The sequence below is a fragment of the Phoxinus phoxinus genome (assembly GCF_949152265.1).
Source record: "Phoxinus phoxinus genome assembly, chromosome: 23".
Taxonomy (NCBI): Eukaryota; Metazoa; Chordata; class Actinopteri; order Cypriniformes; family Leuciscidae; genus Phoxinus; species Phoxinus phoxinus.
In genome coordinates, this window is record NC_136898.1 from 4,434,594 (window position 1) to 4,457,277 (window position 22,684).

The 22,684-nt window shown below is 37.8% G+C and overlaps 2 protein-coding genes across 4 annotated transcripts; both read left to right on the forward strand.

Moving 5' to 3' along the window:
• The first annotated feature begins 898 nt into the window (after positions 1-898).
• On the forward strand, positions 899-10,451 carry LOC306991421 (piggyBac transposable element-derived protein 4-like). Its single transcript, XM_079599252.1, has 3 exons — positions 899-1,514; positions 7,982-9,461; positions 9,759-10,451. The coding sequence occupies exons 2-3, from the start codon at positions 8,001-8,003 to the stop codon at positions 10,266-10,268; spliced, it is 1,971 nt and encodes a 656-aa protein (XP_079455378.1). The 5' UTR covers positions 899-1,514; positions 7,982-8,000; the 3' UTR covers positions 10,269-10,451.
• A 963-nt stretch (positions 10,452-11,414) lies between these two features.
• Positions 11,415-21,291, forward strand: dusp26 (dual specificity phosphatase 26). Of its 3 annotated transcripts, none has more exons than XM_079599268.1 (4): positions 11,550-11,689; positions 20,000-20,199; positions 20,277-20,488; positions 20,982-21,291. In XM_079599268.1, exons 2-4 carry the CDS (start codon positions 20,021-20,023, stop codon positions 21,182-21,184), a joined length of 594 nt encoding a protein of 197 aa, XP_079455394.1. In that variant the 5' UTR covers positions 11,550-11,689; positions 20,000-20,020; the 3' UTR covers positions 21,185-21,291. The 3 variants fall into 3 exon arrangements, with proteins under 3 accessions (XP_079455393.1, XP_079455394.1, XP_079455395.1); XM_079599269.1 differs by lacking the exon at positions 11,550-11,689 and adding an exon at positions 19,391-19,485; XM_079599267.1 differs by lacking the exons at positions 20,000-20,199; positions 20,277-20,488; positions 20,982-21,291 and adding exons at positions 15,322-16,353; positions 16,465-18,120 and having other exon boundaries at positions 11,415-11,689.
• The last annotated feature ends 1,393 nt before the right edge of the window (positions 21,292-22,684 follow it).

Here is a 22,684-nt window from a genome sequence, read left to right on the forward strand (position 1 = left end):
CTTACCAGAAGAGGCCTTCTCACGCAAGCTAAAGACAGGCAACAAAAAAAATTTAAAAAGAAAATTAATTTAAAAGTGAAGCTGCCCAACCGTCACGTGGTTAGCTAAGTTTGAGCCAGACAGAACATAAACCTGACCGTCAGGTCTTTTTTTCTCTCTAAATAAATTATAGACCCATCCATTGATATATAGAAATGAATTGATATCTACATACCGTTTATAAATAATAAATGTTGCATTGCTAAACAACAATAACTTTAGCAGATTATTTAACATAATTTTTTTTGTCAGATTTTCATTCAAATGATGTTAATCTTGATTATACGGTATTATTACTTTGTCTTCTGGGCAAATTTCATCTTCATAAAGCCAGAACGATTCAATATAATCCTGATTTTAGAATATTCTCCTCTGATATAAAGTCCATTTTGTCTTCTTTAAAAAAAATGTCAAAACCTTTCAACTCAAAAGTTTTCTAAAACAAATAATATATTTTAGTCTGTTGTAAATAACCTTTAATTTTTTATATTGACAAAATGTTATATTGTATTGATTTGTGTAGCCTAGTTCAATCTCTTTTGATGTCCGTATACCCCCCTTGTTTTTATTTTAGTTTTTCTCTTCTCACTGTTAATGTATCCTTTCATTTGCAATAAAAAATAAAAAAGAAGAAAAAAAATATACCTGAATTCGTGTCGCTGTACAGCCTTCCCCTACTGGACGCACCAGGAACAACAGGGGCGTAAAACTGCCTGGGGTGTTAAAAAACATAGGGGTAAAAATGCGTGGGGCGTATATCTATACCGGCTCCAGGTCTGCAGCCTCGTCCTATTCCTTTTTAATAGAAATTGGCCTGGTTGTGTTACGAAAACCTGGCAACCCTGATCGCCACATTATTACCTCAGTACTTTAGGCCATTCTGAACCTGCAACCTGAACCTGTGGCCTTCGCAACCCATGCAGACATATTACTCAACAATAATTAAAACAGTATCAAGTAGTTATTTGCATGCATATGTGTTTTCATTTTTGGTGTAAGGAAATCCAATATTAACCCCCCAATTTATAATATCGGGAAAAAACAGTTCATGACGCTCTTTAATTTCCAGCTAGATTGCAACATTGTCGTCTGAATTTTCAGTAATTCCTTCATTGAACATACGGTAAGTTAAGCATCGAAAATATTCTTCAGATATGATTCCGTTGTGTGCAACATCTGCAAGACTGTGCATGTGCATCACCAGAGGGCGCGTGCACTGGACACGAGGACAGCTCTTCTGCTCCATTACAGTGTCAATAATATGGTCATATCTGCACCACCTGAACTCAGGGAAACAGTATTATTGCAAATATTACAGTAATCCGCACATGAACGTTTCCGTGTGAATGCAGCGCTGGTGTTCGTGCTAATCTCATTTGTTCCTCACGCAGATTCTGCTTCTGCAATTCACGGGAATAACAGGAAGGTTTGTGTAAAGGATTTGTGTGCATTTCAAAACATCTCGTGGAAATAAGGTAAGATGCACACAAAGCTTTATTTGAATTAAAGCCATGAAAGCCTCACCGATGTTAAATTGTTTACTAGGCGACTTTTCAAATATTGATGCGTTTCATCGTTTCATTTTACACACAAAGAATAATCCATTTGATATTAGGTGCAAAGGTATCATGTATAAGATACCATTGATCTTCTCACATTCCAACTGCTGCCATTTTGTTTATGTTTTACCCACATCTACAATGAAGAACACAGGCAAAGAAATGAATGGGCGACGCTATAGCAGCACAGCTTTTTTCATATTTTTCAACATCAACATTTTAAATTCAGATTAGCTTTACTGACATAGCTTAAGAATGTTGCCAAATGAATAATAAACGTATAGCCACAGACAGCAATAAAAACATGCATTCATAAAATGCAACAAATAGCTAAGTTAATTCAGAGAACTATTGAACTAGTAGCCTGAGAAGAGTGTCGGCATCTGAGGCGCTTGCGTCTATTGTATCTATATGATCTATGAATTTTAGAGTTGTGTCATATAACTGCAGAGGGTTGCGCTTGGGTCGGAATGTTAGTGATAAAGCACAACGGAGTGTTGTTGACACACTCTTGGAGAATGCGGACATTCTGTGTTTACAAGAGACATTTTTATCAAAACAAGATCTAGATAAACTTAATTCCATGCATGAGGATTTCCATGGAGTTGGAGAATCCACAACTGACTTAAGTAAGAGAATAATGCGTGGCAGAATACCTGGTGGTGTGGCCATTTTTTGGCATAAGAAATACGACCCTCTGATTACTGTGATTAGATTAGAAGCAGACTGGTGTATAGCAATCAAAGTGGAGCATAATGAAAAGGTCTTTGTAATTTTGAACGTGTATGCTCCATATGAATGTAGCCAAAATGAAGATGAATATATGAATATGCTTGCTTTTATAAGTGCTTTTATAAATGAAAATGTATGTACTAGTATATTTATATTGGGGGATATGAATGCTGACATATCTGATAATAATTCTTTGTTTGGCCAACAGCTAATTAGGTTTTGCCTGGATAGCAAGTTGTTTTTTTCCAGCCAAACATTATTACCAGCAGAAAGCTTTACATATATAAGTGAGGCATGGAATACAACATCCTGGCTGGATCACTGTATATGTACAGCAGATGCACATGATTCCCTAGATAAACTTGAAATATTATATAACTTAGCTACAACAGACCACATACCAATTGCAATTATGCTAAATGTTGAAAGTTTACCTGAGTTGACTAAATGTGAACATTCCGAACGAAAAAGCAAATTAGACTGGGCAAGACTCACAGCAAATGATCTTTGGAGATATAAATTATTGACAGAGAAGAGGTTGAGTAATATAGAAGTCCCAAATGAGACTATTGTGTGTGATAATGCTGGTTGTAAGAATCCTAAGCACAAGTACAATCTATGTAAGCTGTATGATGAAATAGTGGGTTGCTTAGATGATGCCAGTAGATCTTTTTGCCAAAAAAGGGTTAAAAAATATAATTTTAAGGCCGGATGGAATGATTATGTCTCTGAACTGCATTTGCAGGCCAGAGTAGCATTCAAACACTGGGTCTTAAAAGGTAAAGCTAGGTATGGCCCAGAATTTGAGGATAAGAAAGTGGCAAATGCTAAATTTAAATACGCTCTGCGATATATAAAAAGGAACGAGCTGTCCATGAGAGCAAACTCATTGGCCAAGAACCTTCAGCAAAATAATGTTTATGAATTTTGGAAAGAAGTTAAGGCTATAAATAACAGGAAAATACCTATGCCGAATAGCATGGATGGGGCAGTTGGGGCTGAGGATATTGTCAACTTGTGGAGGAAACATTATGAAGGTCTTTTTAATTGTGTGGAGAGGAAGGACTTTAAAGTTGGTCATGTATCAAATGATGTAGGTATGATTATTACACCTGATGAGGTGAAGTACGCAATCGAGAAATTGGCCGATAATAAAGCTGGTGGTCCAGACCGAATAACAGCTGAACATTTGAAACACGCTAGCTCTAGGATCTCAGTGCTACTTGCTTTGTGTTTTACAGGTTTTTTATTTCATGGAGTGTTACCTGATTCCATGATAACAGTCTTACTAGTGCCTGTTATTAAAGATAAAACAGGTAAAATAACCGGGACAGAAAACTATAGGCCAATTGCTTTGGCGAGTGTCCTCTCGAAAATATTTGAACAAATCCTCATGGATAGGGTCAAAGAATATTTAACAACTACGGATAATCAATTCGGCTTTAAAAGTAAGCATGGCACTGATTTATGCATATATTCGTTAAAAGAGGTAGCTAGTAAGTTCAATGCTCATAATTCCACAGTTTTCATGTGTTTCTTAGATGCTTCCAAGGCGTTTGATAGAATTAACCATACTAAGTTATTTACAAAATTGCAGGAAAGAGGGGTTTCCCCATATATGATAAGAATCTTACATTTTTGGTATATACATCAAACTCTAAAAGTGCAATGGGGTGATAACGTATCGGAGCCGTTTTATACGACGAATGGGGTTCGGCAGGGGGGGTTATTGTCACCCCTTCTTTTTAACCTATATGTGGATGGTCTTTCGGTAGAATTAAATGAGTGTAAGACTGGATGCCTGATAGGTGATAGTATCATTAATCATTTGATGTATGCTGACGATGTTGTCATTATGTCTCCGTACAGTGCCGGCTTACAACAGTTGCTTCGAATTTGCTCAAGCTATGGTATGAAGCATGACATAAAATTTAATATTAAAAAGAGTGTTATCATGATTGTTAAAGCCAAAGAAGACCTTAAACTAAATTTTCCTTCTTTTTATTTAGATGACCAAGTTTTAAATGTAGTGAATAAAGTAAAATACCTAGGTCACATCATTAAAAATGATTTAAACGATGATGATGATGTGCAGCGCCAGTGCTGTAAACTTTATGGGCAGGCTAATATGCTTGCTCGTAAATTTTGTATGTGTACAGATGAGGTTAAAATAACTCTATTTAGGGCATACTGTACTTCTTTATATACAGCCCACCTTTGGTGTAAATACTCTAAAGCAAAGATGAGAAAGCTTCAGGTGGCATTCAATGATGCACTTAGATTTTTGCTTAAGCTTCCAAGGTGGTCAAGTGCAAGCCAAATGTTTGTGGGTAATAATGTGCCTACGTTGAATGCTGTTTTAAGGAAATGTATGTATAATTTTATATGTAGATTGAGTGTTTCAAAAAATAGTATTATTAGGGTCTTAAATGACATTACATTGAGTGATACAAGGTATTTTTCTTGTTTTTGGAAGCATTGGAAAGAAAGCTTGTATGTCTTTTAAATTGTATTTGGTGTTTGTTTGTTAATTTATGATGTATGTTTATATGGACCCATGGGTCTGGAATAAAGACATAATAATAATAATAACTATGAGTTAATCACTTAACCCCTTAAGCGGCGCCCCCCTTTTTTTACACGAAAATGCACATTCCGAACTTAAATGGTTGTATGATTTTTGTAGAAGTGAAATAAATTAAAGTTAAACAGAAAAAAGTTATAGAAGTTTGAGTCTATGAAAAAGTACAATGTTAAACATTTTATTATTCATATTTTATATAAAATATATATTTTCAAAACCTGGTGGACTCTAAAAATGCAAAAAATCAAAGCCAAAAATCTGAACAAGTTGTGTTTCAAATTTTAGGTTGATATCTCAAAAAATAAGCTTTCAGTGAGATTTTGTTTGGGCGCAGTACCAAACCTTTCCACTAGTTGACATTACTGCCCATATAAGGGCACGTCCATTTCCATATGTTGTTTGAGTGATCTGAACCATTTTTTTTTTTTTTTTTTTACAATTTTCATACAATTTATGAAGTAGACATCCCATTCAGAAGTATTATTGGAAGTTTGGCAGATTTTGAAATGAATTCAACCTTTAAGAAGAAACACAAAAAGAACACGTATGTGCATTATAGCTCGCTGCCACATCACAAATGCTGAATCTATAATTTTTTCTTTATATTCAAAACATTTTCAGACCTTTTTTTCTAAAAGAATTGAATGGATGCTATCTTTTGAACTCTTGGCATGAAAACAAACTGAGGTTTCTACCATTCTTTCATCAATTTTTCATGTTCATCACTATTTCAAAATAAAGGTCTGAACACGCCTTAGGAGTATGAAAATATTCTTGTTGCAAATTGATAAATTACGGCTCCTCTGTCATTTATTTTGAAAATCAGTCACCAAATATGTAAACTAGAGATTGTAAGCTTTCAAATGAAATATAGTTTGTCAAGATTAGTATAGGATATTACAGTTTTAAATATGTAATGGCTGTGGCCAATATAAGGGGTTAAAGGCACAACATTTTTTTTTTCACAACAAAAGTATTTGATTAAAATCCAAAAACCACTAGAACAAAATATTTAGCTGATTTATGTATTATACATTATCCCAAATTTTTCCAACAATGTTTAAATCCAGAGAAATCAGCTATTTTAAGCAGCATAACGTCCCGTGTCATTGCGTCATTCGACTCGTTGACGACACAGCTTATCACTTATTGGCTTAGAACAATCGTGACATTGTCACAACGTCCGAAATTGAATACTAGTTCCCACCTATAGTATGCGAAAAACAATAGGCCTACACCAAAAGAGTAGTATGTCCGATACATAGTATTGGAAAAACAGTTGGTGAAAAAAAAGTACCCGGATAAACTACTACTTCCGCAGAGATTCTGAAGTGTGCATTTGATGGACACTTTACTATCCCATGAGGCCACGGGAGGGGATTTATAAATGCTAGTGAAGCGACACAACTGATGCTGGTAGGTCACATGACAGTAACAACATGGCGGATGTAGTACGTACAAATTTCATTCATACTACCCATATTCATACTATAAAGCGTACTTTTTTAACGGTCGCAAAGTAAATTCAAATTCAAATGTAGTACCTACTCAGTACGCCATTTTGGATGCAGCGTTTGTTGTATTTGTTAGGGGCTGTTCACACAGAATGTATTTTTCCCATAGACTGTAAAAAAAATGTAGTATCCGTGACGTCATCTGTAGGTTTCTGAAGATCATTTTAGAAACCCAAAGTGGGCATAGCCGGCCATCGCCATCTTGGCATCGCATCACTCCGGAATAAACGAAAATGGGCAAAAAGGCAGGATTAGCTGAGGTGACGTGACGCTAACAGACAGCAGTCAAACGTCTAGTAGTGACAGCAGCGACAATCTACCTGTCACTCAAGTGGCCACGCCCTTAATTATGCATAACTTTAAGGCTTAATATAATTTTAAGTTATACAAAAATTCACCCCCCTCACAGTTTCATGAAGGGCCAAAACCACTTTTTACACAAGGCTGTAAACACATTTTTTTCTGCTGTAAAGTTTTTAACATGGGATTGACTCTCTTTTGCAGTCTGTCTCTAGCGGCCAGTCGATGAATTGCAGTGTTAAGTTCCGTGTTGGTTTTAAGAGAGAGCCAGGAATGTTGCCGCTTGGTTTTTCCATTCCACTGCGCTACTTTTCCTTTTTTTTTTTATGTAAACATGCACTAGCAGGATGTGTATGAGCATTGCGCTCGCATCTTTTGCAGCGTCTTGCGCATGATATGGCATTCTAAAAACACGACGCTCAAGTTAAAATAAGTTTAACTAATTTAAAAAAAAATGCATTTCTACACCTTGCGCTTTTTCGTTCCGCTGACCTGCTTCTTTTAACTCTGATTCTATTTATTAATTTGGAATGAGTTAAGATTGTTCAAACTCCAACAGTTAACAATTCAAATCTAAACAGACAGACAGACTATGCCTTTAATCTGCTTTTAAGCCCCCATCCCCCCTTCTTGCAACATCGACTGCATGGCCTTAACCCTTTAAACATCATGCTTTTGAAACTACTTTCTGACTAGGCTTTTTCAAGCCAACTTCAAAAAAATTATTGACAAACTTTATCTAGCTTTTTTTCCATTAATTATGCATAAACACTCCTTGCATTCTAACAGTGACATCTGTATAGAATATGATTTTAACCATATTACAGAATGTCTGATTGATAGAAAATATACAGATTTTGTTCAAATTTAATTGTTGTTAATTACTTGTTCATTAATCATTTTTTATGTAAAAGCAGCAGTATTTTAAAACCATCCACTTTATTGGAATCAACAACAACAAAAAAGGTTATTTGACTACTTCGGTGAGGACATTTCAAAACCTTCAATTGTTTTCAGAGCCGGCTAATGACATCTTCTATCCTTATCCCTAAACCCTAAACCCTAAAAACACAAACCTTTGCACATCACTAGCTTTAAAGAAAAGTGTCATCTTTTAATTTTAATAGTAAAGACCCCATATTGTTCTTCCAAAGTGTTTTTCAACATGTTGTTTCACCGTTTTAGTATTAGAGCACATTTGAAGTATTACAAATTTAATTATAAATGTGGCTTCCCTTGGACCTTGCTTGCAGTTCATTCTGTCGCTGAATAATGAAGAGACGGTTTAGTGTTGTGGAGTCCCTGGTTCGTTTATTTGAATCCAGAGAGGGGGAAAGCGACACGACCCTACATTCAAGTAATGGATGCATGGAAGAGGAAAGAGATACGACCCTACATTCAAGTGATGGAGAAGAGGAAAGATATGTAACCCTACATACAATTGATGGATGCACGGAAGAGGAAAGAGATGCAACCCTACATTCAAGTGATGGATGGATGGAAGAGGAAGGAGACCTGGAAGGAGAAGCTGGACCAGAAGAGGACCTCTTCGATCAAACTTCTGAAACCGAGGACAATACAGAATTCGACCCAGACTATCACTCTACTGATGGAGAAGAGGAAGAGGAAGAGGACCCTCCTGAGGTGGAGGCCACTTACCAGTCCAAAAACGGGAACATATTGTGGACTTCAACAACTCCTTCAGAGAGACGAGGGAGATTACCAACTCATCGAGTCATCAAAATGACCCCTGGACCAACCAGGTTTGCATGTTCCAATGCCAAAGACATAATATCAACCTTTGAATTGTTTTTCCCAGATCCCATTAAAAAGATTATGATTGAAATGTCCAATTTAGAGGGGAAACGTGTTTTTGGTAAAGCCTGGAAAAGACTGGACTGGACGGACTTACAGGCCTATTTCGGTCTGTTGATTCTGGCGGGTGTGTATCGATCCCACCATGAGGCTTTGGGTAGCTTATGGCATGGTGTGTCGGGGAGGGCAATTTTTCGTGCTACCATGCCTTTGAAAACTTTTTCCATTATGTCAAGGATCTTCTGCTTTTATAAAAAGGTTGCAGAGTCTGGCCGAAAGAAAGATGACAAGCTGGCACCAATAAGGGACATCTGGGAAAAATGGGTCCAACGCCTGCCGCTCTTGTACAATCCAGGCCCGAGCATCACTGTGGACGAGTGCCTGGTCCCTTTCAGAGGTCGCTGTCCCTTCAAACAATACATGCCGAGTAAACCGAGCAAGTATGGAATTAAAATCTGGGCGGCGTGCGATTCCAGCTCGAGCTACGCATGGAACATGCAGGTCTACACTGGCAAAGCTGCCGACAGAAAGCCAGAAAAGAACCAGGGAATGCGTGTGGTGTTGGACATGACATCTGGTCTCCAGGGACACACCATTACATGTGACAACTTTTTCACCTCGTATGCCCTCGGCGAGGAGCTGCTTCAAAGAAAAATGACCATGATCGGAACAGTCAGATCAAACAAGGCTGAGCTCCCACCTGCGCTCCTGTCAGTCAAAGGCAGGGCCTGTCTCTCGTCCATGTTCGCCTTCACCGACACACACGCTCTTGTGTCCTACTGTCCCAGAAAAAATAAAAACGTGCTTTTGATGAGCACATTACATAGAAATGCCGAAATAAGCAGCAAAGAGCACAAGAAGCCGGAAATAATCCTAGACTACAACAAGACCAAAGGTGGAGTGGACAATCTTGACAAGGTATTTTTTACTTCTTTGCATTAATTAATTAATTATACGTTATTGGCATGAAATGAAAATCAACCCTATCTATTTTCTAAATGTATATTATAGATCTTATTGTGAACAATTCATCTGTGCATATGTTTTCTTTGTCAAAATTCTGTTACACCTGGATGTACACAATAGAGTTGAAAAGATCTGTCAGTACTTCCATCTTATCACGAATTTTAGGGCAAATTGCATGTATGAAGTGACCTGAATTGTCAGCTGATGACTAAAACTTTTGTGTTTTTTTGCTTGTCATTTAACTTCCAGCTAGTTGCCACATACACCTGCCAAAGAAAGACAATGCGTTGGCCAATGGTTATTTTCTTTAACATGTTGGATGTCTCCGCCTACAATTCACTTGTGCTCTGGACCGCAATAGATCCTATGTGGAACAAAAACAAGAACATCAAAAGGAGACTCTTTCTGGAAGAGCTAGGGGAAGCTCTGGTGACTCCCTTCATGCAAAGACGGCAAGGCATTCCCCGCACGCCAGCCTCTCAGAATATGGTAAAGGAAGCACAAGCATGCTCTTCAGAAAGTGAAGCCTCCCCCGTAAAGTACCATAAAGGGATGGGAACACGTGCCTGCTCTGGTAAAGTCAAAGTAACCGGCACCTCGCCAGTCTCAACCCCCTCTAAGAGGAAAAGATGTCAGCACTGTGAATCAAAGTTGAGCAAAAAAACCAACATGACGTGCAATAGGTGTAACATCTACATTTGCAAGTCACACGCTGTTATAACTACTTACTGCTTCGCATGCAATAAGAGAAAGGTTTAAACAGGATTTGTCACTGCTTATGTGCTGTTTTTTTTACTAATTTTTATGACAAATTCTATACTTGCTATTCTCTTTAGTAATGTTTTTGCTAACCTTCTGATTATTAATCCTGTTTTCTTGAGATTTTTATTAGTTTAGTGAGTTAGTATTAGTGAGCTACTGAATGTTGATGCTTGATGTTTTAAATAAAAAATATGACAAAATAGTGTGTACTCTACATCTTTTCATTCATTGATCACCATTTTGTAACTATTTGTGGCATCACTGCAAAAACTGACACTTCAAAACAAGTGAATATAAACATGATACACTCAAGAGTAGTAGTTTCTAAGTATATCATAAGTATATTTCCAAATTCAAAACTTGTGCCTAGAAATGGAGTTTGTGAGAACATTTGGCCCCAGAGAACAGGCAACATGCATCTCTGAAGCCACCTACTGGTTATAATTGTTATTTTATGTCACTGTCAGTTTGTACAGGTGTTCTCAAATACATACAGGATATTTTTCTAATTTGTCAGTTTAATGGAGCGTATGTTTTTACTGCAGATTAAAACAATTATTTCATTTTATTTGAAAATGAATGGTGTAATTTTAGAGGTAAGTTAAGTCTAAATACCATAGAACTTTCAAAAGAAATGAACAAGTTAAGTGATATTACTTAAATGTAACTTTAAAACATACCTAGGAACAGATGTTTGTTTTTTATTAACTTACTAGCTGGAATTTCTATAGATGTGTATTTCAACCAATGTTTCTGATAGCAACCAGTTGTTTCACTTCAGTTACATTTGCACTGGTTTGATGGTGCTTTAGACCGACCACTACTGTATTCTGAACCTGTGGCTTTCGCATGCAGATATATTCCTCAACATCAACAATAATTAAAAGATTATCAAGGACAAGTAGTTATTTGCATGCATAGATGCATAGGCCTACGTGTTTTCATTATTGGTGTGTAAGGGAAACCAATATTAACCCTCCAATTTATATCGGCGGGGAAAAACAGTTAATGATGCTCTTTATTGCAAAGTTCCAGCTAGATTGCAATATTTTCGTCTGAATTTTAACAAATTCCTTTATTGAACATACGGGAAGCATCGAAAATATTCTTCAGATATGATTCCGTTGTGTGCAACATCTGCATGACTGTGCATGTGCATCACCAGAGGGCGCGTGCTACTGCTCCATTACAGTGTCAATAATATGGTCATATCTGCCATTTCTGCACCCCTGAATTCAAGGAAACATTATATTTCAGTGATCAGCACATAGACGCTTCCGTCTGAATGCAGCGCTGGTGTTCGTGCTAATGTCATGCATCTGTTCCTCGCGCAGAGTCTGCTTATGAAATTCACGGGAATAACAGGAAGGATTCCATAAAGGATTTGTGTGCAATCCAAAACATCTCTTGTAGATAAGGTAAGATGCACAAAAGCTTGATTTGAATTCCAGCAACAACAAAAAAACCTCACAGATATGTAATCCTTATTGGCGTTATTTTTATTTTATATGTCATGGCACGTTTCATCGTTTTTTACACAAAGTGCAAAGATCTCATGTGGATGGATTTGTTCATCCAGCTGCTGCCATTTTGTTTATTGTTTTAACCCCCCGGTTCTGTTCGGTCATTTTAAGCACATTTACATTTTAACCATTGAGCACACTAAACATGGACTAGATTCGATAAGTCCTGAGGGGTTAAATAAAAAGGCAAAATTTGATATACCGTTGTTAATACATCGGACTACAAAACAATCAACAATTATTAAATACATTATTAAATAAAATCAACTAATCAATCAGGCACGATGCAGAACACACACAAAAATGAATGATGCTATAACACATGACATTGTTATTGTTTTAATTTGTCAATAAAAAATCTGATTGATTCAAGTGGTGTTCACTGCAGAGCCATATGACATCCAGTCCCACCTCTCTGGACGTCATGGGTTGAGTTATGGTGGGATTAGGGTGTGGTTAGACCTTCTAGCTCCACCCATTACACCCTAATTATATCCAGATAGGGGGAGCTGGACTTCACACTCCACCCATGGCTCTGCAGTGAGCAGCCTCACGATTTATTGGGCATAAATTAGGAAGGAGTAGAACAGTGTTGCCAAAGCATATATACACACACAATGCCAAATGCGTTTGGATTTCAGCAGTGGTGTGTAACACGGTCACTCCCTACTAGCCACTTTGACGGGTTGAATTTTGTATATACACATTTTTCAATTGTATTATTTTAAAAAGGCATCTGAAATAATAAACTAAGTGCAATGTAGTGTTGTCAAAAAAAATTTTTTTCACGACATCAATACTAAAATATCTGAAACGGTTCCAATACTCATTTCCCGCAGAATAGATACACAATACCAGTGCACTTTCGCTCTCTCTCATCTCTCCGACACCGAGTGACGCACAAACCCGCCTCCTCTTCATTTGCTCCGGATGAATATTGTTGGTATTACAGGGCATGGGATTGCGCCATTGCAGATTTTGTGCTCACCCAAAGTACGCACACAAAAAGCCGCCTCAGTTATAAATTGAGTTCTTTTTCGCGGCTTATTGCGCCTAAAAAGTTGAGAAAGAAAATGCATGTGTAACAGTATAATGGATCCGTGCATCAGGTCTTACTTAGTGACAGCAACCTAATATTCCTGCTGCCAAATTATGAGATAATATTAAAAATATCTATATGGCAGTTTTATTCCATGGTGTTGATGTCAAAATTGTGGCCAGTGAAAATACTGAGTAGCTAGTAACTTGGAAAACCACTAGGCACAGTGGATCGAAAAAGTTAATGTCAAGCCCATATACTGTAGTTCCAGTGATGCCATGCTGGCGCATGCTAAAATGTCTGTTAATGTACGGCAAGGCACCCTCAGTTTTTAGAACCAGCAGCACAAACCAAAAGCACGATGGGAATCGTTCATTGCCTGAGAACAATTGTGAGAACAATTTGTTCCTGGCTGAAATGTTAATAGGTGTGTTTGACTTTGGCTGGTTTTAAACGATCGGTGAGATTTGCCCCTTGCAGAGATGGGAAGTCCGGATCATTTTACTCGCTCGGATCTTTGAATCTCGCTCCGCAAAAAGAAAGAATCTTTTCTTCAAGTCATTGGGCCCTATCTTGCACCCAGCACAATTGACTTTGTACACCGACGCATGTATCATTCCTATTTTGCACCCGCGCACAGCGGACTTTTCCCTCCACAGACGCACGTTGGTAAATTAGGGAATGAACTTGCGCAAACGTTCCCTGCTGCTATTCTGCAGTTTCAAAAAACAATTCCGCCACTGCCCAGGAAAAACCTAGTCTAAAGACAGTGGCGAGTTGCGCGTTAGTCATATGCTATTTTAAGGGTGCATGCTTGGCCATTATTTAGCGTGTGAACAACGCGCATACACTTTGATTCTCTAATCTAAACAGACGCAGCAGTTTTAATTTTTGCAAATCATACATTATTACAAGGAAAATATTAACACACGAGGGAAATCATTGTTGTGTCCATGAAGATGTGAAAAAAATAGGCATAAATCTAGCTTACACATTTACCCAAATTATGAGACACAGAAACGATTAGTTCATTGCTTAGCTGGGTCTTCAGGCGATGCAGTCTGTTAATTCACCTCACCTCCCAATACGAGTCGTTTGTTCTTTTGTGACGTAGGCTGAAGCTATGCCGTCTGTAACGGGAACAGAAATTATTAGGATGATATGATATTAGGATGTTGCGCATGTGCGGTCAACACAAAATGAAAAAATCACTCTTTGAGAGAACTCGTTGTTCCTGAGTCATATTAAAGATTTTGTTCAAAATTAACGAATCGTGTATGATTGACCCATCACTAGCTGCTTGCAGTCTGGGAAGAAATGGAGGTAAAGTTGGACATTTTCCGTGTGCCGTAGTGACGCTCACGTGGTGTTTGCGGATTAGATGCACTATTTGCATTATATTAATTGACATCCCCAAGAAATGTTGTGCTCACTCGCTAAACCTTTGCAGTCCCCCAAGAAACTTTGCGTTTGCTTGCAAAAAAAACGAGCGAACACAAAGTTTCTCGGGGGAACACAAAACATTAGTTATTAGTTAACACGAGTTATTTTTCCTCCCATCTCATATTTTTTTCACCACCATGTCCCTTTAGGGGCTCCGTCCCTTTTGTGCTCTTTGCGAACGAATGCAAAGTCTCTCAGAGGAATGCAGAACATTTGCGAGAGAACGCAAAAGCATTGACATTATTTTCTGTCCATCTCATATTTTTTTCCTTCACCATGTCCCTTTAGGGGCTCTGTACTCTCGTGGTACTTTGATGGCATACATCACAGTGACATGGCAACGGTGCTGTCATAAATCAAACAAAAATTGCATGCACTGCTTAAATCAGATGCTGATTTAGCTGCACAGCACTGCATGAAGTCAAACACACCTAATTCTTTATCTCTAACATTTCGAAATTCCCCACCGCCATTTTGAAGTGCATTCAACTTCGTCAAGTGGACGAGGGAAGTTTATTTGGACAAACCCTCGACCCCGCGATTTTGGCTGATGGAGCGAGTCTACTCCATATATACACTTCAGGCAGATCCAAAGACCGCAATGCACCACAAAAGTCGCACTTAATTTAGCCCCACCCGACACAACTCTAGTGTTTGATATTGGAGTTATTTTGATGGGTTTTCAAGGGTTCCGCCACTAGTGGGCACACATGCAATGTAAATAATGACGTACATCTTAGTGAATGAAATGGAGGGAAGTTAGCAAACTGGACTTAAACGCAGCCTAAGAGTGAACCGGGCCAGATGGGGCGAGGCCCTAATGATATCCTAGCCTTAACCATCACACAAACCTATTCACATCACTAGCTTTAAAAATAAGCATTATCTGTCCCATTTTAAAGCTTATAATTTGAATAAGGACACACAATAAAATACTCCCAATGTGTTTTTAATACATGTTTTACTGTAGTATTACAGGAAATTTTACCCTAACAAGTATAACAACTAAGGTTATAAATGTGGCTTCCTTGGACCTTACTTGCAGTTCTTTCTGAAGCTGCACAAGAGACGGTTTAAGGGGAAGAGACGGCATGGAGAGACGGTTTAATATTGCGGAGGTCCTGCCCTGGTCGAGTTACTTGATTCTAGTGAAGAGGAAACAGATGCAATGCTACCTATGGCAAGTGATGGAGGGATGGAAGAGGAAAGGGATGCAACCCTACATTCAAGTGATGGATGCATAGAAGAGGAAATAGACCTGGAAGGAGAAACTGAGCCAGAAGAGGACCTCTTCGATCAAACTTCTGAAACAGAGGACAATACAGAATTCAACCCAGACTACCACTCTACTGATGGAGAAGAGGAAGAGGACCCTCCTGAGGTGGAGGCCACTTACCAGTCCAAAAACGGGAACATATTGTGGACTTCAACAACTCCTTCAGAGAGACGAGGGAGATTACCAACTCATCAAGTCATCAAAATGACCCCTGGACCAACCAGGTTTGCATGTTCCAATGCCAAAGACATAATATCAACATTTGAATTGTTTTTCCCAGATCCCATTAAAAAGATTATAATTGAAATGTCCAATTTAGAGGGGAAACGTGTTTTTGGTAAAGCCTGGAAAAGACTGGACTGGACGGACTTACAGGCCTATTTCGGTCTGTTGATTCTGGCGGGTGTGTATCGATCCCACCATGAGGCTTTGGGTAGCTTATGGCATGGTGTGTCGGGGAGGGCAATTTTTCGTGCTACCATGCCTTTGAAAGCTTTTTCCATTATGTCAAGGATCTTCTGCTTTTATAGAAGGGTTGCAGAGTCTGGCCGAAAGAAAGATGACAAGCTGGCACCAGTAAGGGACATCTGGGAAAAATGGGTCCAACGCCTGCCGCTCTTGTACAAGTCACCTTCACCGACACACACGCTCTTGTGTCCTACTGTCCCAGAAAAAAATAAAAATGTGCTTTTGATGAGCACATTACATAGAGATGCCGCAATAAGCAGCAAAGAGCACAAGAAGCCGGAAATAATCCTAGACTACAACAAGACCAAAGGTGGAGTGGACAATCTTGACAAGGTATTTTACTTTGCATTATTTGTTTTCAATCAATGCCAAATGGCACATGTCAAATTAATTTAATTGTCAGCTGATGAGCTAAAGCTTGTTTATGTGTTATTTTATTTCCAGATTTTTGCCACATTCACCTGCCAAAGAAAGACAAATTGTTGGCACATGGTGATTTTCTTTAACATGTTGGATGTCTCCGCCTAGCATTTGTTCTGTGGATGATGGAAATAAATCCCACAGGAGACTCTTTCTGGAAGAGCTAGGGGAAGCTCTGGTGGCTCCCTTCATGCAAAGACGGCAAGGCATTCCCCGCACGCCAGCCTCTCAGAGTATGGTAAAGAAAGCACAAGCATGCTCTTCAGAAAATGAAGCCTCCCCCTACTAGCCAGTCTCAACCCCCTCTAAGAGGAAAAAACGTCAGGTCTGTGAATCAAAGTTGAGGGGAAAAAAAAGAGCATGACGTGCAATAAGTGTAACATCTACATTTGCAAGTCACACGCTGTTATAACTACTTACTGCTACGCATGCAAGAAGAGCAAGGAGGTTTAAACAGGATTTGTCACTGCTTATGTTTTTTTTTTTTACTCTGTTTTTATGACAAATTCTGTTCTTGCTATTCTCTTTAGTCATTTGTTTGCTAATCTTCTGATTATTGCTCCTGTTTTCTTGACATTTTTACTAGTTTGCTTCATTAAAGTTACTGAATGTTGATGTTTAAATAAACAATACGCTACAAAATAATGTGTACTCTACGTCTTTTCATTGTAACAATATTTGTAACCATAATGTGGGATTACTGCAATAACCGACACTTCAAAACAAGCAGATTTAAAAATGTTACACTTCGACAAATACTAATGTTTCTAAGCAAGTATATATCCAATGTCCATAACTTATGTCTAGAAAAGTTTTTTAGACCATTTGGATCCAGAGACCAGGCAACATGTTTACCAATGCAAAATGTATAATCTGTTTATTGCTCCTCGTTTTCTTGACATTTTTATTAGTTTATTTCATCATTAGTTATTGAATGTTGCTGTTTTAAATAAAGATAGGATACAAAATAATGCATACTCTAGTCTTTTCTTTGTAACACTCTTTGTAACCATAATAGGCTATGGCATCACTGCAAAAACAAGTGGATTTTAAAATGATTCGACAAATATTAGTGTTTCTGTCAGGACCACTATCGTCAAATACGATTGACAATTAGCATACAGTTTGGATTGGCGGTATGGTTCTGTTCTGGGCAAGAACTCCCTGCGCATCCATGCAGTCTAGCTTGGATAAGAGCAGCAATAACATCCCTTAGGGTAAACCGAACAGAACCAACATGAATGTAATGCAGATATCATTCATTCAAGATTTTAAAGTACAACATAATTCGAGAATTGATTCTGATTCAAGGGGAATCAGAATGCCAAATCCTGACTGGATGAGAGGTGGAGCTGGGGAGGGAGGAGGGTAATCCGCTCCTGAGAAACGCCATAGCTGCTGATAATACTGAAGGTATTATATATATTGAAGCTTATATATGTATACAGTGATAGGGGTCGTATTCCTATAGGTAGACGTGGATCAGCTGATGCGCGAGCTTGACTAACGTGACCTGCCAGAACTGACACTACGCTTGATTTCTAAGCAAGTAGACGCAAGTATATATAAAAATTCATAACTTGTATCTACAAATAAAAATGTGTAAGAATATTGGGTTCCAGAGATCGAGACCACCATATGTGGATCACTAACTGGTTAATTTTTTTTATTTTTGTCGAGAAAAAAAATAAAATCTTAATGAATGTAGTAAAAGTCATAAAAATATTATAGATAAAACTAGAGAAAAGTTAGGTCTAAATACCATAAAAATAGCAATATTTTAGTGACTTTCTTTTAATATATGCATGTATAATGTGTGAGTATATATATATTTTTATTTTATTTTTTTATTTACTCACCCTGGTATTGTTCTAATGTCGTACAATCTTTCTCAGACCACAAAAGGAGAATTTTTTTAATATCCTGCAAGCGCTCTTCCATAATGGCAGTGAGCAGTGACTAACTTGAAGCTTTTTAAAATAAAAAAATTACTGACAAGTGCTATTTCCCAACTGTTAGGAAATCTCTAAAAGTATACATGTACTTTCTTCTCTCAGGTGAATTTCTCCAGACCAGAGCTCCGGCTGTCAGACGACAGTTGCCAGGTGTGAATGAATCTATGGTGTGAACTCGCTTTGTGTTCGACAACCAGAACACAAGAGAGATATTCAATTAATCTTAATTTCTATTTTGAACTGCTTCGCTAATACATTCTCACAATGAAAGCGCTCAAACGTCCAAAGTCAGGATTTTCGCTAATTGATAGTCTAAATTATATTTCAGTTTGTTTTCCACAAAACCCTATCGCATGCCCTCAGAACAAGGGAATACATAAATAAAATAGAGAGAGAGAGAGAGAGAGAGAGAGAGAGAGAATAATCCACAGTACAAAAATAAAACAATTTAAATATTAAGAAATATGATGTTAAAAAGTGACACCAGCAGTTAATTTGAAGCTTTTCTCTTGCCTCGCCTGAGTCCATAAAGTTTTAAAGTCATAATGAAATCAAAATTGACCACTCTTATTTTGTATGTAATATTGCACTATTTATTGTAAGTTGTGTATATATATATATAAAATTGATGTGCCCTCATAATCTTTAATCAGAATAACTTTCCCTCCCTCTTGCAGCGTCATCTCTTCTCTTCTCTGATGACGAGGGCGGGGCAACCTGTCACTCACATGAGATCGACCAATAGCAAACCACAACAATCCAATCAATTCCCTATGAACAAAATCAAGTCCCACCCTACATTTTTTCTTGTTCCAGAAGAAAAAAACTTGGATATTCGTCACAATAGGCAAGAAAAGACTATCACAACTTCCGTTTCATGGCGACTTTGATAGACCCCCAAAAGTGCCATGGGTTTGGTGAGGGTTAATTAAAAATGAATGGGGAATAGTCATGTGAGAGGAGGCAGTGCCATGATTGGTCAATTACTAAATCCCACCTCTTATTTTTGTGTGTGTGCCACATCCACTAGTATCTGCCAAACTGGTCAGAATGAATAAGAAATGGTCTTAATGGAAAGACTAGTAAAAAAGTAAGTAAAACAACTTACTTAGATTTCACCGCTTTGTCACATTACATTAAAACTTGAAAATGTGATCTGTGAGGTTTTTTTGTGCGCAATCAGTTTTGTGAAATTCCTTGTGTCTGTGACCATTATGACACCTGCAGTGTTTACCGAGCATCTGAAAATAAGTTGACTATTAAAAAAGCTAAATATCAGTTAACAAAAATACATGAAATATGAAAAATGGAAAACTTTTTAGTTATAATTTTGGAATAAATGTAAAAATGTTTTAACATGCTTAATCTTTATAAGAAATGTACTTTGTTTTAATAAAAAAAGAAAATGTATTACATTCTTAATGTAAAAATACAAAATAATGTTGTTTTCTTGATAAGTGTAATTAATGTTTACTTATTTAACCTAAAAATGTGTCAACTTTACAAAACAGTAGGGTGAGTAATTTGGGGTGAACTGTCCCTTTAATTTGCCTTTTAACTGTTACTTTTATTTTATATATATATATTTTTATGTTATTTTATAGCTTGACTGGAGGCCAGACCAGATGGCTTTCATGTCCAGACTGTCTCGGTCCCGGAGTAACTCCAGGTCTCCCAGCAGAAAGGACTCGGAGAAGGGCTCTCCTGTACTCACGGTTTCTGAACTCGAGCGTCTGCTCTACACGGGGAAAACCGCCTGTAATCACGCAGATGAAGTGTGGCCAAGACTCTACATAGGTGACCAGTGAGTAGCCCATCAGTTTACACGATATTGAACAGATGATTACTATTTATCACCTAAACTTTGAATACTCATTTCAGAGAAATCGCCTCAAACCGCAAAGAACTCGTCAAGCTTGGGATCACACACATCCTCAACTGTGCTCAGAACAAATGGAGAGGCGGTGCAGAGCATTACGCTGGCATGAACATCACGTATCACGGCATTGAAGCCCACGATTCGCCTTCCTTCGACATGAGTGTGAACTTCTACCCAGCCGCCGAGTTCATTCACAGAGCCCTTAGTGCCGGAGGTCAGTTCAGAAGTCTTTTTAAACAATTCCCAGTCTTAATATAATAAAAATAAAGGCTAAAAAAAACCCATAAGAACTTTTTTCTATTCTCCTCATTTCTTTATTAAATAAATTATGTACTGGTTGAGTGTGCATAGTTGTACTTGAGTGTGCACTTTCCCCCCCTTTTTTTCAGTTAATTTTCCATTTGGTGTTATGTATTACATATTTGTGCTTATATGCAACTTTTGAATTTATATTTGGAGATTCTAAACATATGTGTGCATACCTATGGGGTCCAAAAATGTGAGATCAAGTAAAAATTGTTCTATTTTTTCATTCTGTTGTAATTTATGTAATTATGCATTACCGTACATTACCAGTATAACAATTTGAGTGAAAGTTGTATTTTTTAGTATTTGATATGTCATTTTAATTACAGATATTCAGTGTAGTCTCAGACTTTTCATCATACATGTGAGAATTATGATGCAGTGTCTCTTTAATTGTGTAGGAACGGTTCTTGTGCATTGTGCCGTCGGGGTGAGCCGATCTGCCACGCTGGTTCTGGCCTACCTCATGATTCGGCAGAACATGACTTTAGTGGAGGCCATCAAGACCGTGAAGGACCACCGTGGCGTAACACCGAACCGCGGATTCCTACGTCAGCTCAGCGGTCTGGACAGCATTCTGCGCGCCAGCCGCAATTCAACATAAACTCACTGGTAGCTTTTGAACTTCGACCTTTCTGGCCCAGGCCTTGATCTAATGCGTTGCAGTAAATAAGAGTGTTTTTACAAACAGAGAGTTTATTCCAGCTGTTCTTCTGCGGTCAATAGAAATGCCTTATTACATCAGGAACTCTAGTATGTGCGTAATGCCTTATACACTGTTAACCGTTCACATCTGTTCACATGACCACCCACTGAAATGTTGCCATGTTAGAGAAATGACCCACGTGTTTTACTCAAAGAAAGCAGGAATGCTTAAAGGATAATTCCGGTATTTAAGACCTTGAGTCTATATTGTAGTTTGTTTTGGATGAACAAGAGTGGTGGACAAATTTTTTTTGACAATGGTTCCTCTCTCGAGTTTTTGACTATAATAGAATTGGCCATGGACCCATTTAACATTGGAGTCAATGTGCATGTCCGAAAATGTCATTAAAACAGCCAATAATGTTCGTTTACAAAACTGTTAAACTCACCGAGTGGTTAGTGGTGTTCGTTGATGATTATAAACAATATATCGTCGCAATATATGATTCCAATCCGTTTATTTTGCTATAGTGGAACTATTTTTTCAACAATGGGATTTTACAAAATGACGAATAAAACACGACAGAAACTGTATTTCGCAACACTTTTTGTTTCTGGAACATCAACTAACATCACTAATCACTCGGTGAGTTGCACAGTTTTGAAAAATAATGTTAAAGGTTGTTTTAATGACATTTTCGGACATGCACATTGACTCCCATGTTAAATGGGTCCATGGCCAATTCTTTTATAGTCAAAAACTCGAGAGAGGAACCATTGTCAAAAAAATGTTATCCACCACTCTTGTTCATCCAAAACAAACTACAATATAGACTCAAGGTGTTAAATACCGGAATTATCCTTTAAGAAGCCATTCACACATGATGTGTTTTTGATATGCAGGGCAGTGCTGCGAATAAAAAAAAGAAAAGAAGAAAAACTTTAGACCTGAGCGCAACGGGAAAACCCATCCGTCTAGCGCATGTTTACATAGAAAAACAATGGAAAAGCAGCACAGCGAAATGCAAAAAAATCAGTGTGAATGGCCCCTAGGCATTAACAGAACTTTTTTTTGCGGTTAAAAACCAAGAAAAAAATGAATAAATCAGGTCTAGAGACGTTTTTTAAAAGTTGAAATTTTTAACTTGAGTGCCAAACTCGAGAACGCTGTGTCATGCACAAAACGCTGCAAAAGATGCCAAATGTTAGTGTCTAGTGTGTTTACATAGAAAAACAATGGAAAAGCAGCGCATTGGAAAATGCTAAAACACATTCTGTGTGAATGGCCGTTAAGCCTGGTCTAAACCTGGTTTATGCTCGTGGCTTGCCACAAAAAAAAAGAAAAAGAAAAAAGTTTAGGGTAATTTGGACAGGATTTCAACTTGACAATGTTCTAGGATCAGATTAGAATGTGATTGATTTTTAACTAATATGCTGGAAACAAATACGGAAAATAAAA